The sequence below is a fragment of the Sinocyclocheilus grahami genome, unplaced genomic scaffold (assembly GCF_001515645.1).
Source record: "Sinocyclocheilus grahami isolate Dianchi unplaced genomic scaffold, SAMN03320097.WGS_v1.1 scaffold2523.1, whole genome shotgun sequence".
In the NCBI taxonomy this organism is placed as follows: domain Eukaryota; kingdom Metazoa; phylum Chordata; class Actinopteri; order Cypriniformes; family Cyprinidae; genus Sinocyclocheilus; species Sinocyclocheilus grahami.
Window position 1 is genome coordinate 3,901 of NW_015507702.1, and position 18,483 is coordinate 22,383.

General features: G+C 39.0%; 1 protein-coding gene across 1 annotated transcript; it reads left to right on the top strand.

Annotated features, from left to right (window-relative positions):
- Nucleotides 1-480: 480 nt before the first annotated feature.
- Nucleotides 481-17,775, top strand: LOC107575244 (tumor necrosis factor alpha-induced protein 2-like; the record flags this gene model as incomplete). Its single annotated transcript, XM_016261655.1, has 14 exons — nt 481-684; nt 780-935; nt 1,309-1,939; nt 2,039-2,153; nt 7,661-7,783; nt 9,539-9,633; nt 9,720-9,812; nt 10,094-10,220; nt 10,780-10,905; nt 11,063-11,218; nt 12,188-12,309; nt 12,546-12,726; nt 15,872-16,105; nt 17,542-17,775. Coding segments are annotated over 14 exons (2,597 nt in total), but the record flags the coding sequence as incomplete, so codon positions are not given.
- Nucleotides 17,776-18,483: the final 708 nt, after the last annotated feature.

Here is an 18,483-nt window from a genome sequence, read left to right on the forward strand (position 1 = left end):
CAGTTCCTAAACTCATGTTAAAAGGATTACACTAATGTTGAAATGACATTTGTATGTAATGCTCAAGAAAAACACTACCGTTCACTTTTAGAAGTTGTTGGAGGGGTGCTTTCTTATTAGAATCAGAATGAGCTTTATTCACCACTTAAGTGTGCGCAAACACACTTTCTTGATACATACATACATACATACATACATACAAATAACCATATATATATATATGACACAAGATAGTTATAGAAGTTCACACAACTGACTCAGCAACAGCTGAGTAAAACTGTTTCATCTGAGCATGTGGCACTTTAAGCATTATTGTATCGCATATCGAATATCGCATTATTTAATGAGTTATCGCATTTTTCTTCAATATCGCACAGCCCTACTTCCTTCCATCCCAATATTCATATATATGAGGATTTATTTATTTTATAACATTAATATTTTAATTGATATATGTTTCTGATTACTTTCTGCTTTCAGAAAACCTTGAAGAATATAAGAAATCAGAAGAAATCTGCGAAGAAATCATTGGCATTGAAGGCATAGGTGATGAAGAGCCCAAAGAACAACGTCAGAAACAAAAGCACAAAATGAAAATACCAAAAAATATTAAAATGAAAAATATTATAAAACACAGAAAGAATTCAAAATCTGAAGCTGCCCTCAGCCCCGAAGCACTGTTAGGTAAAATAGCTCAATGTGTTGTAAATTGTAATGCTTGTAAATGGAAGAAAACACGTTTCTTATCATCTTCTAATTTCTGATTTATACTTTAGAAGTGGACCTTGACACTATTGAAGGCATAGCAGATTCTCCTGGTGATCCTGAAGTGGGATGTCAGAAACAAAAAATCAGAATCAAAATATCAGAAAAAATTAAAATTCTTGACTTCAAGAAATGGCAGAAGAATTCAAAATCCCCTGGAACTCCATCAGGTATAGTATAGTTGATAGAAAAAATGCACTGTAAACATAATACAAAAAGTAAATATTTCCCAGATATTATTTTAATCATTTATTTTACAATTAGAACAATTGACAATATTAATGCAATTCATAAATTTTGTTTTTATTTCACGCTTGATATTTTCCTCTCAAAGTTGAAATAGATCTTTATACATGAAAATGTATAATACAGCTGCTATATTTTAGTATGGGTCTCTCGCAAAATGATCACTATATTAGAGGAACCTTGGCATCAAAAAGTTTGAAAACTCCTGCTATACCATACACATGAGAATTAGCAGGAGCTAAGGATTAATTAAAATAAATTAAGTTAATATAATGTAATTATCTTCTCATAATGCAGTGGAATTGGATTTCAATGGGAACCTTGAGCAGAACCGTTTGGCTGAAGCACAGCAACAGCTGGTGAAAGCTGAGGAACGTCTCTTCGTTTCAAAAGAAGGGGGCAGGGCAGAAGATGAGGAAGACAAGCTGCATATGGACTATGAGATCTTTGTTTTGCACCTGAGATTGGCCATCAATGACTCTTTCAGTGAGGACAACCAGGAGACACTCAAGAGTGCTTTGACTTCAATACTTAAAGAGGAGGCACAGGACAGACGCTGGATGGAAGTGGCCGTGGATCAACGTCCAGTATGGAGGCCCACAAGGTGCAGACAGATTCATGACACATTACTCCAGACTACCGTGGAGGAACGAATGAAGAATGCAGATGAACAGGAGAATAAAGCAGACATGCTGTCTACCTCCTTGAAGAGAGAGGTGTTCCGAATGGGCAAACAAGTGCAGAAGGATCTGCTCACAGTGGTCCGAAATCTGAGAGAGCGTTACCCACCAGACTTTGACATCTGCAGAACGTATGCTCAGCTCTACCATAAAGCCTTTTCCACCAGACTTCAAGAGCTCGCCAGATCCAAAATCAGTTCTGAGGATTGTTTCTATATATTAAGTTGGATTGTGGAGTACTACCCAAAGTAAGGGCCAGTAAACAACATTAATCTTTCAAAAGCATGACGTTTTACATAAATTTTCAGTTTTTTAAATGTTAATGTTCTTTAATGTTTTTTTCTTAGAGATGTATTGAAGCATAAAGAACTAGAGGAGCACATCAACAGTTCATCACTTGGACCTCTGTTACCTGAAGAAGACTTTAAGAGATTAGAGGAACAGTACTTCTCTTACAAAGAGGTGATTCAGTACACGACTGACATTATTAGCAAATGGTTTTATTTATATACAGTGGGGAAAAAAAGTATTTAGTCAGCCACCAATTGTGCAAGTTCTCCCACTTAAAAAGATGAGAGAGGCCTGTAATTTTCATCATAGGTATACCTCAACTATGAGAGACAAAATGAGAAAAAAAAATCCAGAAAATCACATTGTAGGATTTTTAAAGAATTTATTTGCAAATTAAGGTGGAAAATAAGATTTCATCCAAAAAATTTACAAAATTCTAACCTATCATTGAAGTAAAACAATTGAAATTGGGGGGAAACTCACATTATGAAATAAATGTTTTTCTCCAATGCATGTTGGCCACAATTATTGGTACCCCTAGAAATTCTTATGAGTAAAATATCTCTGAAGTATATTCCAATTAATATTTACAATTTTTTTAGCACACCAGGGTGACTAGGAGCATGAAAATCTCAAGCCATGACTTCCTGTTCCACAGGATTATAAATAGAGGGACACAAAGGCCAAATTACCTTAATCATCCATCACAAAGAGTAAAACCAAAGAACATAGTTCTGATGTGCAGAACAAGATTGTTGTGCGTCACAAAATAGAAAGTGGCTGTAAGAAAATAGCTAAAGCATTTAAAATCCCCATTTCCACTATCAGAACAATAATTAAGAAGTTCCAATCAACTAAAGATATTATAAATGTGCCTGGAAGAGGAAGTGTGTGTATATCGACCTAATGCATGGTGAGGAGGAGAGTTTGAGTGGCCAAAGACTCGCCAAGGATCACAGCTGGAGAATCGCAGAGATTAGTTGAGTCTTGGAGTCAGAAAACCTAAAAAAAATTTATAAAATAAAACAGCCCCTACATCACCACATGTTATTCGGGAAGGTTTCAAGAAAAATCATCTTCACTCATCCAAAAACAAACTCCAGCATATTCAGTTGTCAGACATGATTGTAACTTCGAACGGGACTGGCTTCTATGGTCGGATGAAACTAAAAAAAGAGCTTTTTGGCAGCAAACCCACCAGATGGTTTGGTGCAAACAGAGTTAAAAAGTACCCCATGCACACAGTTAAATTTATTGTCATGGCCAAAAGTTTTGTCAGTGACATAAATTTTGTGTTTTGCAAAGTTTGCTGCTTAAGCTGTTGTGGTGTTCATTCACATTGTTTCTAGATTATTGTGTAGAGTGATCAGATGCATTTTAAATAATTGCTAAAATCTTGATTGGCCAAAAAATGAACTTAAAAAAAAAAAAAAAACATTTCACTGTTTTTTGATCATGACAAAATGACCAGCTAACATTACTTGACTAATCATATCAGCAGCACATGTGAAAGTGTGAATGATTACTAGTCAGGTAAAATCACTATCATAATTAGATTGTAGGAACAGACTGATATAAAAGGAGGGAAGAAGCGCTTCCAATCATTGTGTTCTTGTTAGCAATGGTTGCCTCCAAAGAAACGTGCAGCCATCATCGCTTTGCATCAAAATGGCCTCACATGCAAGGAAATTGCTACAAAGAGTATTGCACCTGGAATATTACCGAATCATCAAGAACTTCAAGGAGAGATGTTTGACTGCAGTGAAGAACTCTGCAGGGTGTCCCAGAGTGTCCAGCAAGTGCCAGGACCATCTCCTCCTGAGGAGTCAGCTACGGAATCGTGTCACCACCAGTGCAGAGCTTACTCAGAAATGGCAGCAGGTTGGTGTGAGAGCATCTGCACGCACAGTGAGGCCAAGACTTTTGGACAACGGCCTGGTGTCAAGCAGGGCAGCAAAGAAGCCACTTCTCTCCAAGAAAAACATAAAGGACAGACTGAAATTCTGCAGGAAGTACAAGGATTGGACAGCAGAAGAAGTTATTTTCTCTGATGATGCTCCTTTCTGACTGTTTGGGACATCTGGAAAATCGATTGTTCGGAGAAGAAAATGTGAACGCTACCATGAGTCCTGTGTTGTGCCAACAGTGAAGCATCCTGAGACCATCCGACCATCCATTTGCTTTTCAACCAAGGGAGTGGGCTCTCTCATAATTCTGCCCAAAACAACTGCCACGAATAAAGAATGAAAGAATGATATCCTGCAAGTGCGACTTCTTCCAATGATCCATGAGCAATTTGGTGATGATCCGTGCATTTTCCAGCATGAGGAGCACCATGTCACAAAGCAAGAGTGATAAAGAAGTGGCTCGAAGATCGTTACATTGAAATTTTGGATCCGTGGCCAGGCAACTCCTCGGATCTCAATCCCATAGAGAACCTGTTGTCAGTCCTCAAAAGGCAAGTGGACAAGCAGAAGCCCACAAATTGTGATCAACTCCAAGAACTAATAAGGCCCAGAAGCTAATATCCAGCATGGCAGAGCGAATTGCAGAGGTTATGAAGAACAAGAGTCAACACTGTAAATATTGACTTTTTATATTTTTTGCCAATAAAAGTCTTTAAAACTTATGATATGCTTATCATTGTTTTTCAGTATAAAATAATCTACAAATACAGAAGCAACAAACTTAGCAAAACACAAAATGTATTTCCCTGCCAAAACTTTTTGCCACGACTGTACTGCTGGATTTTTAATTTTGTGGGCCTATTTTTCTGCCGGAGGTCCTGGACATCTTGTTCAGATATTGGCATCATGGATCCTATCAAATACCAACAGATAAAAAAAAATCTAAACCTGACTGTCTCTGTTAGAAATCTTATAATGGGCCGTGGTTGGATCTTCTATCAGGACAATGATCCAAAACAAAAATCAACACAAAAATGTCTCATTGAGCACAAAATGAAACTTCTGCCATGGTCGGCTCAGTTCCCTGACCTGAACCCTATAAAAAATTAGTGGGGTAAACTGAAGAGAAGAAGCACCAACATGAGGGCCTTGTGTTCTTGTTAGCAATGGTTGCCTCCAAAGAAACGTGCAGCCATCATCGCTTTGCATCAAAATGGCCTCACATGCAAGGAAATTGCTACAAAGAGTATTGCACCTGGAATATTACCGAATCATCAAGAACTTCAAGGAGAGATGTTTGACTGCAGTGAAGAACTCTGCAGGGTGTCCCAGAGTGTCCAGCAAGTGCCAGGACCATCTCCTCCTGAGGAGTCAGCTACGGAATCGTGTCACCACCAGTGCAGAGCTTACTCAGAAATGGCAGCAGGTTGGTGTGAGAGCATCTGCACGCACAGTGAGGCCAAGACTTTTGGACAACGGCCTGGTGTCAAGCAGGGCAGCAAAGAAGCCACTTCTCTCCAAGAAAAACATAAAGGACAGACTGAAATTCTGCAGGAAGTACAAGGATTGGACAGCAGAAGAAGTTATTTTCTCTGATGATGCTCCTTTCTGACTGTTTGGGACATCTGGAAAATCGATTGTTCGGAGAAGAAAATGTGAACGCTACCATGAGTCCTGTGTTGTGCCAACAGTGAAGCATCCTGAGACCATCCATGTGTTGGGTTGCTTTTCAACCAAGGGAGTGGGCTCTCTCATAATTCTGCCCAAAACAACTGCCACGAATAAAGAATGATATCAAAACGTCCTGCAAGTGCGACTTCTTCCAATGATCCATGAGCAATTTGGTGATGATCCGTGCATTTTCCAGCATGAGGAGCACCATGTCACAAAGCAAGAGTGATAAAGAAGTGGCTCGAAGATCGTTACATTGAAATTTTGGATCCGTGGCCAGGCAACTCCTCGGATCTCAATCCCATAGAGAACCTGTTGTCAGTCCTCAAAAGGCAAGTGGACAAGCAGAAGCCCACAAATTGTGATCAACTCCAAGAACTAATAAGGCCCAGAAGCTAATATCCAGCATGGCAGAGCGAATTGCAGAGGTTATGAAGAACAAGAGTCAACACTGTAAATATTGACTTTTTATATTTTTTGCCAATAAAAGTCTTTAAAACTTATGATATGCTTATCATTGTTTTTCAGTATAAAATAATCTACAAATACAGAAGCAACAAACTTAGCAAAACACAAAATGTATTTCCCTGCCAAAACTTTTTGCCACGACTGTACTGCTGGATTTTTAATTTTGTGGGCCTATTTTTCTGCCGGAGGTCCTGGACATCTTGTTCAGATATTGGCATCATGGATCCTATCAAATACCAACAGATAAAAAAAAATCTAAACCTGACTGTCTCTGTTAGAAATCTTATAATGGGCCGTGGTTGGATCTTCTATCAGGACAATGATCCAAAACAAAAATCAACACAAAAATGTCTCATTGAGCACAAAATGAAACTTCTGCCATGGTCGGCTCAGTTCCCTGACCTGAACCCTATAAAAAATTAGTGGGGTAAACTGAAGAGAAGAAGCACCAACATGAGGGCCTTTCGCAACACGGGAATCTTTTCATAGTACCAGAACTAATTGTGGAACTACCCACTTTTTGGCGTTTTCGCACCGCCAGAACTGGGTGCGATTTTAGTACCGGACTGCCTTTTTCGAGAACCAAATTAGTCTAACCAGCACAACTGGTACTACCCGTGACGTAAGTAGACATTGATTGGCCAAACGCGTGTGAAAACGCCCTTACCCGCCATGATTTAAAATGCCGTGTAAACATACTGTAAACATTGTGTCAACTTATTTCGCAAGTATGGAGAACAGCGATAGATGGATGGATGTTGAAGTGCAGGCACTTGTAGCAAATGTAGCACTGCCAGTTGTCGTTGGAGATTCTTAGTCCTCCTTTCCGTTCTTTCAATCGCTTTACGTATACATCGACATTCCATGTCCATTATTGTGAAACCCGCGAGACACAACAAAAACACAGCTCCGATCACAGCGTCCTCCATCCTCCTGTTGTTAACGTTGTTCTGAACACAACTATGCCATGGTCGTCTCTCGTCCCAGTACTTTAGTACTGTACATTTAGTTCTGGAACTAAAGAGGTGCAAAAGGCCCTATGGAGCTGGGAATCTGAAGGATCTGGAGTGATTCTGTAAGAAGGAATGGTCTCTGATCTCTTGTCAGGTGTTCTCCAAACTCATCAGGCATTACAGGAGAAAACTCAGAGTTGTTATCATGGGGAAAGGGCATTGCAATAATTGGGTGCCAATAATTGTGGCTAATGTGAACTAGAGAAAAAAACATTTATTTCACAAAAAGACCCCACTCCCCCACTTTCCATTGTTTTACTTCAATGATAGGTTAGAATTTTTTGAATGAAAGATCAAAAGGATAAACGATGCAGATTTATTTTCACAGCCACCTTTGCTCATATTTACCAAGGGTGCCAATATTAGTGGTTGGGACTGTATATATAATGTATATGTGTATATATAAAACCAAAACCATTTGTCCTGTTGTCAGAAATAACACAAGTATCTGTAGTAAGTTAGGATTAAAACGGTGACCATTTGCTGAATTCGCTTTTGCTTTTGACAGGACGTGCTGCTCATATTCGGTGTAGATACAGTGTTAATGTTCTTCTCTCTCATATCAGTTAATGCTGCATGCTTTAAATTATAATTCCTATTGCTTATTTTCTCTCATCAGAACGAGATCAGAAACTGGTTATCCAATGCTTTTGATAAAGAAGTGAAAAAATGGAGTGATGGCATCGAACCAGAGCTGATGGATGGATACTACTTCAATAACCTTGCTGTTGATGTTTTACCAGTAGGTTATGGGCTCTAATGACTCTCTAACCATCATCTTACTTTAGTTATACATGTTGGGATACTCAAACGGAGTCAGAAAAAACACTTTATGTGGTTTAGCTGTAACGGAGGAGGTGTGACAACAGAGTTGAGGATCCATCTGCAAATTTATTTAGAGCGTAGTCGGACAGGCAGGGTCAAAACACCAGCAAAACAGTACATCCGAGGTAATCCAAAAAAGTAATCCACAGAACAGGCAGTAAACGATCACAAAACAGGTAAACAGTCCAAAAACAAAACATGAAGGCAAGGCAAGGCAAGGCAAGACGAGGCAGAAACTAGACAACATAACAGGCTAACAATAATCAGCCATGTGTGTGTGGATGAGTGCAACCTTTATAGTGTCACTGATAGGAAACAGGTGTGGTGTGATAATGAGTTCCTAGGCAGGTGTTATGGGAAATGGAGTCCGGAGAAAACAAAGACGAGACCCACTATCGTGACAGTGCACATCTGGAGGTTCTGGAGGGAGTTCAGGAAGTGGAGCGGGCTCGTGAGTGGACCCAGGGACTAGAGCAGGCTCGTGAGCGGACTCAGGGACTGGAGCGGGCTCAGGAGGAGTAATTGAGCAGTGAGTAGCCCAAACGCACATGATAGTGACCCCAATTACAGGGAGCACTGAGTCCAGGGGAATAGTTTCTGGAAAGACCTGTGCTGAGGTCCTTGGAATGCCCACTATTCTGGCCGAAACCAATGGTGGGTCTGCCACACTGGACGCCATGGAACTGACTTTAAAGCTCTGGACAAGACCGACATGACGTGAGCAGGTTCTGGCTTGGCAGGTTTGACGTGAGCAGACTCTGGAAGATCTGCTGAGATGTGATGAGGCCCTGGAGGTTCAGCTGTGACGTGACTAGACTCAGGAAGATCAGCTGTGACGTGACTTGACTCTGAGATGACAGCTGTGACGTGACTTGACTCTGAGATGACAGCTGTGATGTGACGAGACTCTGGAATGGCGGCCATGACAGGATGAGACTCTGAAATGGGAGATACTGCAGGAATGCTGTGTTGCTCCTCCACAACACCCACTGTAAATTGAGAACCACTTAATTGTAAGGCTAGATCAATATAAGATTCCAAAGTCCAGTGAGGTTCGTGCAATGGCATGATCAAACTAAGTGGCTCAGACAGCCCTCCTCGAAAAAAGATCATGAGGCATACCTTATCCATGTTTGTCAAATGAGCCAGCTCAACAAAGTCCATTACATAGTCCTCGATGGGCCGATCTCCTTGACGGAGACACATAATTTGTGCTGCTGAATTCATCTTTGCTGGTCTGGATGCACTTATAAAGCTGCTGGATCTGTGTGAGGACGATTATTCTGTAACGGGGAAGGCGTGACGACAGAGTTGAGGATCCATCTACAACTTTATTTAGAGCGTAGTCGGACAGGCAGGGTCAAAACACCAGCAAAACAGTACATCCAAGGTAATCCAAAAGAGTAATCCACAGAACAGGCAGTAAACGATCACAAACCAGGTAAACAGTCCAAGAACAAAACACGAAGGCACGGCAAGACAAGGCAGAAACTAGACAACATAACAGGCTAACAATAATCAGCCATGTGTGTGTGGATGAGTGCAACCTTTATAGTGTCACTGATAGTAAACAGGTGTGGTGTGATAATGAGTTTCTAGGCAGGGGTTATGGGAAATGGAGTCCAGAGAAAACAAAGATGAGACCCACTAAAGTGTAAAAATTTTTTTTTAGCTTGTTGATGGGGCTGTAAAAGATGTCAACACACTTTTGAGCTGTGAAAATAAAGCCCGGAGTCTTCTAAAACAGCTGGACAGCTTTCTTCTGAGGTAGATAACTAGTTGCTATCATTGTCACATTCTCACATAAGTAGAATCATAAGACTGACATGCTTTCTCCTTTTTTTCAATTGCAGCTATAAGACAAGTCTGGAGGAACTTGTCAAAAGAAAACAAGAAAACATTCCTAAAACTCTCACTGCTAATCTGGTTAATATTTACCAGTTTAGGTGAGTTTGATTAATGACAAATCTGTTTTCTGCCTTACTGCAGACGTAAATTTTTTATTGTTTAAATATGCTGTTACGATATAATGTAAATATTTATTTTAAAATGATTATAAATTGCACTAAAGTATAATGCATCATGTTATATACTTGAATTTAAAATCATTCAAATACAATTTTATTTTATATAAACTAGAGCTCTCTGTTAACTGTTAACATGTTAATAAGTCTACTGTCTTAATTACTATAAAATTGTACCAACCATTATTTCTCTATATCTTCAGGGATTATGTACAAAAACCAGAACATCCTTTCTCAGAGGACACTAGAACAGCTTGCCTGTCCACATTAGCAGATCTCAAAAACATTTGTCACAAATACTTCCTCAGTCGTATTCACACAGAACTGAAGGTAAAGAACAAAAATCATGTACAGTTACTGTACTTATTTACCTCGAGATACTGCCCCAATCAACATTTTCCATCTCATGTTTTATGTTAGATGGCCAATGAGGAAGTGTTTAGTATAGTATATCCAGATATCACAATTTAGAAGTCAGCATTTGATACTACAGCAATTCAACAAACTTGGATTTAGCCAAGTAGTTCCTGTAACAACATACTTGTTGGTCCTGGAACAGCATTTAAATCAATGGTTATGATTAAATGTTTGCTTGAAAGGTCTGACATGTTTTGGCTCAACCTGTGGTGGTCAATGGAATTATACTTTTTTAAACCTTTAACTTAAAATTTATCTCAGATTTTTAGAGGTAGGTTATGGAAAGGCCGTAAAGAACGGCTTGGCTTTTGATTTTAGTATAGGAATGTTGCTCCAGGAACAACATGGATCTCCTTAACTTAGATACATCACATAATATGCTTTACTTTCATGTTTGTGATGCTTCTTTTAATATGAACTTCTTAAATTAAATCTTACATTTTGGAAATAACCAAATTGTTTATCTGCACAGCCGCTGTATCGTAAGCTGTGGACTCAAGTTTGGTTCACTGGACATTGTGAGGTTGTGGAGGAGCTGGTGAAGGCGCTTGAGAATAAAATAGACAATTTCAAAGAACTAAAGTCTGTCTGCAGAGAGGTCAGAACCACTTTTGCAGCAAATGTCATTTCTGACAGTCTTATAACGTGATGTTAACAGACATGTAATCTCATTTTGGTCTCTATAATCTGATGTTTTATTGTTTTAAGATACAATTATAGATATATGAAGAGTGTGTGTGTCTGTGTGTTTATAGGAGCTACTGGCTGAGCTGCATGTAGAAGTAATGATTGAATATGTGAGGCGAATGATGAAGAGAAAACTAAAACTGAAAAACAAAGAGCAGCAAGAAGCAGCTGCTGAGTTCATCTGCCACGACAGCAATACAATCTGCTCTGTGTTTGCCAAAGTGGTGAGATCACATCCAGACCCACACAACACATGTATGCATAAACATACACTCGTATGCGGCCAAAATATGCACAGTGGGGTGTTCATGCACATTGTAAATTGATAATGGAGTTAATGTACAAATGTTTTATAAATATATATATACATTTATATTGTATATACAGTATATAACATTGCAGTGAATGGGTGCCATCAAAATGAGAGTCCAAACAGTTGATAAAAACATCACAAGTAATCCACTTTACTCCAGACATTTTTAATGTCTCAAATAAGAGTCCTCTATCCATGATATTGCTGTCTCGTCTGAATCAGGAGAGAAATATGCACGGATCAAACACCATTTACAAGTGAAAACATTCCTAAACTGTTCTAAACAAATATGTCAGTGGACTTTGATGTGAGATGATGACAAGGGATGGACATTTTCACTGTAGGAAGCATTATTATGAATTTTGGACTCATATTTTGATCAGAAGCAATGATTTTAAATTACATTCACTGCAGATGATCTATTGGTGTTTTCAGGAAATTTAAATTTTTGGTTGAACTATTCCCTTGATCAATGTTTTATCTATATTTAGTTCTTTTAATTAAGTTTTGATGTAAATATGTTTGTGTTTCATGTGTTTTCATCTCAGTTGTTCACATTGGGAATCTTAATAATTAAAGCCTTAGAGAGTGTTGTAAGGTTAATTAGTTAAAATGGTTTGAAAAATGTAAAACATTTATGTGGCTGACATGCTGACAGTAACGTACAGAAGTGTGGTACTATTATTTTTAAACACAATATGACAATTAGTCAAAGACAAAATATAGCCATATTTACTGTATTCTCTTTACATTGTTCTCTTTGTTTGAAATATCATAATGAATTGTGGGAAAGCAGAGGGAAATTATGATGTCACTATAAAACTATTTCTAAATAGTTTAGAAATTAGATTTATAAATCAGGTACCATTCTCTTCTCTAGGGATCCAGAGAGGAATGGCTCTGTCAAATACTGCCCAAATTATCAGAGATTCTGAGACTGCAGGATCCTGGGAGTTTGCAACTTGAGATTGTTACTCTGGCAAGAGACTATCCTGACATAAGGTAAATCTGTTAGATAGGAGCTGGCAAGATGCAGTCATTTTACCTTAGAGAAATAAACTATAGCAAAATATCTTATTTTCACTCTCGTTCGTTCTTTATTCAAATATCTACTTACAACCTGTAGTTTCAGTACAGATGCCATTAGCCAAATGAAAGATGAGTTTAGAATTTGATGATCAGTACAGTACAGTGTGACTCTTGTTTCATCAATATTCTTTGTTGTTATTCTTCACTAGTGAGCAGCATGTTCTTGCTCTCCTAAATCTGAAAACCGACCTTTCAAGCTCAGATCTGTGCAGGATCAAAGGGTGTCTGAGTGAAAACAGAGGGACACTGGAAACACTGGAGTCCTCTACTTCCTTCTTCTCTAAAGTACTCATCAAACGGAAAATCATCTGTGACGTGACATGTGGCCAAGTATGGTGACCCATACTCAGAATTAGTGCTCTGCATTTATCCCATCCAAAGTGCACACACACACCATGAACACACACCCGGAGCAGTGGGCAGCCATTTTTTGCTGCGGCACCCAGGGAGCAGTTGGGGGTTCGGTGGCTTGCTCAAGGGCACCTCAGTCGTGGTATTGAAGGTGGGAGAGAGTGCTGTACACCTACAATCCCTGCTGGTACGAGACTCGAACCCGCAACCTTTGGGTTACGAGTCCGACTCTGTAACCATTAGGCCACAATTTCCACCATCTAAATGCCGTTACATCTCTAATGCTAAATAACTGTGATTAATTCTGTGATACATAATCAGTGTTGTTATGGAATATTTATTATTAAAAAACTGTGATATTATTCTGTTCTTCTCAACTGATTTCACACTGTTCTCCAAAAGTCCTCTACTTCCTTCTTCTCTAAAGTATTTGTCAAATGGAAAATCATCTGAATGCCCTGTTATATCTTTATCCATTCATCCATCCATTTCCCATACCCTCTGCAGGGTCGTGGGTGGCTGAAGTCTGAACGGATGGCCAGTATAATCTGTATTATTTTAAGTAATATTTATTATTATGAAAACTCATATCAGTCTGTTACAAGTCATAATATTCTGTTACAGTATTCTTCAAAATTAAGGTCAAGAACAATGTGTTTTGAAATTTGTCAAGGACTATCAAAGATATTTTTAATATGGCGGAACATTACAAGTTTTTTTTATAGCTCTGAATTTGTGTAAAACCAGTTGAGAAAACCTATGAAATGCCATAAATCTAAATGGTCAAATCAAATGTAAACAAAAAAGGTGTCTATTTATAATGTAAAGTGCTTCATTTGAATGCATGTTCAAAGCTCTCAAAAATTATTTAAACATTCTGATATTGTCAGACTTTTGTACCTGTTTTGCCCCGTAGTCTTTCCTGTGTTTCCTTATTTGGTCAAGTTCCGGTCCTCGTTTAGTTTGATTATGTTCCATTGATGTCACCTGTGTTCCCCAATTATCCCTTGTATTTAAGTTTTAGCCTGTGCTATTCTCCTTTGTCCGATATTGAATGTCCATCTTGTGCTACATGTGTTCCTGGCAGCCCTGTGTATCCCGTGTTGGATGTAGTGATGCAAAGTCCGATTCATTTCCGCAAACCGGTTCTTTTCGGACAGATCGACTAATTGAACTGGTTGAAAAAGCCGATTCATCGGTTCCTGACGTCATCAAGCAATAACGTCTCTATGAGCAGCATGTTCTTGCTCTCCTAAATCTGAAAACCGACCTTTCAAGCTCAGATCTGTGCAGGATCAAAGGGTGTCTGAGTGAAAACAGAGGGACACTGGAAACACTGGAGTCCTCTACTTCCTTCTTCTCTAAAGTACTCATCAAACGGAAAATCATCTGTGACGTGACATGTGGCCAAGTATGGTGACCCATACTCAGAATTAGTGCTCTGCATTTATCCCATCCAAAGTGCACACACACACCATGAACACACACCCGGAGCAGTGGGCAGCCATTTTTTGCTGCGGCACCCAGGGAGCAGTTGGGGGTTCGGTGGCTTGCTCAAGGGCACCTCAGTCGTGGTATTGAAGGTGGGAGAGAGTGCTGTACACCTACAATCCCTGCTGGTACGAGACTCGAACCCGCAACCTTTGGGTTACGAGTCCGACTCTGTAACCATTAGGCCACAATTTCCACCATCTAAATGCCGTTACATCTCTAATGCTAAATAACTGTGATTAATTCTGTGATACATAATCAGTGTTGTTATGGAATATTTATTATTAAAAAACTGTGATATTATTCTGTTCTTCTCAACTGATTTCACACTGTTCTCCAAAAGTCCTCTACTTCCTTCTTCTCTAAAGTATTTGTCAAATGGAAAATCATCTGAATGCCCTGTTATATCTTTATCCATTCATCCATCCATTTCCCATACCCTCTGCAGGGTCGTGGGTGGCTGAAGTCTGAACGGATGGCCAGTATAATCAGTATTATTTTAAGTAATATTTATTATTATGAAAACTCATATCAGTCTGTTACAAGTCATAATATTCTGTTACAGTATTCTTCAAAATTAAGGTCAAGAACAATGTGTTTTGAAATTTGTCAAGGACTATCAAAGATATTTTTAATATGGCGGAACATTACAAGTTTTTTTTATAGCTCTGAATTTGTGTAAAACCAGTTGAGAAAACCTATGAAATGCCATAAATCTAAATGGTCAAATCAAATGTAAACAAAAAAGGTGTCTATTTATAATGTAAAGTGCTTCATTTGAATGCATGTTCAAAGCTCTCAAAAATTATTTAAACATTCTGATATTGTCAGACTTTTGTACCTGTTTTGCCCCGTAGTCTTTCCTGTGTTTCCTTATTTGGTCAAGTTCCGGTCCTCGTTTAGTTTGATTATGTTCCATTGATGTCACCTGTGTTCCCCAATTATCCCTTGTATTTAAGTTTTAGCCTGTGCTATTCTCCTTTGTCCGATATTGAATGTTCATCTTGTGCTACATGTGTTCCTGGCAGCCCTGTGTATCCCGTGTTGGATGTAGTGATGCAAAGTCCGATTCATTTCCGCAAACCGGTTCTTTTCGGACAGATCGACTAATTGAACTGGTTGAAAAAGCCGATTCATCGGTTCCTGACGTCATCAAGCAATAACGTCTCTATGCATTTCATTTCTAACAACTCAGTGCCATATTGTATCAATGAAAAATTAAAATGAGTCATTTGTGTCAACACATTGAAACATTCAAAAATAAAATTATTTGTGTGAAAGCATATTGCTGATTATTGCCATATAATTCACATAAGTTAGTGGTGTTTGTGCTCATAGTTTCATTCACGGATCCTCAGATACGACTGACTGACCAATATTGACTAGCCTACAACTTGGATAAGATTCTTAAAAGTTTCACACCTACAGCACACATTACAGACATTGATGCACAAACGCGGATATGTTCTACATGTCTACAGTATAAAGAATGAATCCATGTTGTGGTTCTGGAGCAGGGGGAGAACTCGCTCGAGGGTCATACCAGACTGTTTCTGGCGATTGCTCATCTCATCACCTACCCGGACGACGCGCTCTGCGCGTTCTATGACGCCAGCCTCAACCCCGCGTGCAGAGCGCCATCGTCCAAAGATGGCCCTTGAGCGGAATTCGCTGCATTTGTGGAGTGGACACTGGCAATCACACATCCCCGGTCACCGCCTGTCCCGAGGGGGATCTCGCCGGTGTCACTCCAGACCCAGAGCCCAGCCAACCATTTTCCCGCTGTGCGGAGCTGACGCCAGAGCCCACCGATGACGGAGAGCCCATTCCCGCCGCCATTGGGAGCACTGGCCTGGCGGCTGATTTGGCCCGCTGCCCTGTTTTTTTTTTTTTGTTATTATTATTATTAATATTTTATATTTATGCCTTCTCAATGTACCAAAGGGATCATTTCTGATTTTTTTCATTCGATAATAAATCATAAATCGTTCTTGACTGTCAGCACTGCGCTACACGAATCAGCTCATGCGACTCCAAGCTTTTGGTATAGTCCATGGGTAATATTACAAAAGCTTTTTATTTCAGATAAATGCTGATCTTTGGATCTTTCTATTCATCAAAGAATCCTGATGTACTGTGTTAAATATTGATAGTAATAATAATAACAACAACAACAAATGTTTCTTGAGCAGCAAATCAGCATATTAGAATGATTTCTGAAGGATCATGTGACTCTGAAGACTGGAGTAATGATGTTGAAAATTCAGCTTTTTGATCACAGGAATAATATAATATATCTTCTAATCGAAAGCAGTTATTTTTAATAATAAAAATATTTCACAATATTACTGCTCTTGCTGTACTTTGTATCAAATAAATGCAGGCTTGGTGAGCAGAAGAGACTTCTTTAAAAACATTAAAAATCTTACAGTTCAAAAGCTTTTGACTGGTAGTGTATATTTGTATGAAATATAGGTTTATTAAATCTAGGGTATTTAAGTCATTTAAGATAAATAACATTCTTTGCTAACAAATTGAAATGAGGTGAATGTTTTCAACAAGGTGGACACAGTTCTGTTCATAACAGTAGATCTGCTGGTCAAGAAATGACAGGTGACTTGTATTTAAGTTTTAGCCTGTGCTATTCTCCTTTGTCCGATATTGAATGTCCATCTTGTGCTACATGTGTTCCTGGCAGCCCTGTGTATCCCGTGTTGGATGTAGTGATGCAAAGTCCGATTCATTTCCGCAAACCGGTTCTTTTCGGACAGATCGACTAATTGAACTGGTTGAAAAAGCCGATTCATCGGTTCCTGACGTCATCAAGCAATAACGTCTCTATGCATTTCATTTCTAACAACTCAGTGCCATATTGTATCAATGAAAAATTAAAATGAGTCATTTGTGTCAACACATTGAAACATTCAAAAATAAAATTATTTGTGTGAAAGCATATTGCTGATTATTGCCATATAATTCACATAAGTTAGTGGTGTTTGTGGTCATAGTTTCATTCACGGATCCTCAGATACGACTGACTGACCAATATTGACTAGCCTACAACTTGGATAAGATTCTTAAAAGTTTCACACCTACAGCACACATTACAGACATTGATGCACAAACGCGGATATGTTCTACATGTCTACAGTATAAAGAATGAATCCATGTTGTGGTTCTGGAGCAGGGGGAGAACTCGCTCGAGGGTCATACCAGACTGTTTCTGGCGATTGCTCATCTCATCACCTACCCGGACGACGCGCTCTGCGCGTTCTATGACGCCAGCCTCAACCCCGCGTGCAGAGCGCCATCGTCCAAAGATGGCCCTTGAGCGGAATTCGCTGCATTTGTGGAGTGGACACTGGCAATCACACATCCCCGGTCACCGCCTGTCCCGAGGGGGATCTCGCCGGTGTCACTCCAGACCCAGAGCCCAGCCAACCATTTTCCCGCTGTGCGGAGCTGACGCCAGAGCCCACCGATGACGGAGAGCCCATTCCCGCCGCCATTGGGAGCACTGGCCTGGCGGCTGATTTGGCCCGCTGCCCTGTTTTTTTTTTTTGTTATTATTATTATTATTATTAATATTTTATATTTATGCCTTCTCAATGTACCAAAGGGATCATTTCTGATTTTTTTCATTCGATAATAAATCATAAATCGTTCTTGACTGTCAGCACTGCGCTACACGAATCAGCTCATGCGACTCCAAGCTTTTGGTATAGTCCATGGGTAATATTACAAAAGCTTTTTATTTCAGATAAATGCTGATCTTTGGATCTTTCTATTCATCAAAGAATCCTGATGTACTGTGTTAAATATTGATAGTAATAATAATAACAACAACAACAAATGTTTCTTGAGCAGCAAATCAGCATATTAGAATGATTTCTGAAGGATCATGTGACTCTGAAGACTGGAGTAATGATGTTGAAAATTCAGCTTTTTGATCACAGGAATAATATAATATATCTTCTAATCGAAAGCAGTTATTTTTAATAATAAAAATATTTCACAATATTACTGCTCTTGCTGTACTTTGTATCAAATAAATGCAGGCTTGGTGAGCAGAATAACCTTCTTTAAAAACATTAAAAATCTTACAGTTCAAAAGCTTTTGACTGGTAGTGTATATTTGTATGAAATATAGGTTTATTAAATCTAGGGTATTTAAGTCATTTAAGATAAATAACATTCTTTGCTAACAAATTGAAATGAGGTGAATGTTTTCAACAAGGTGGACAC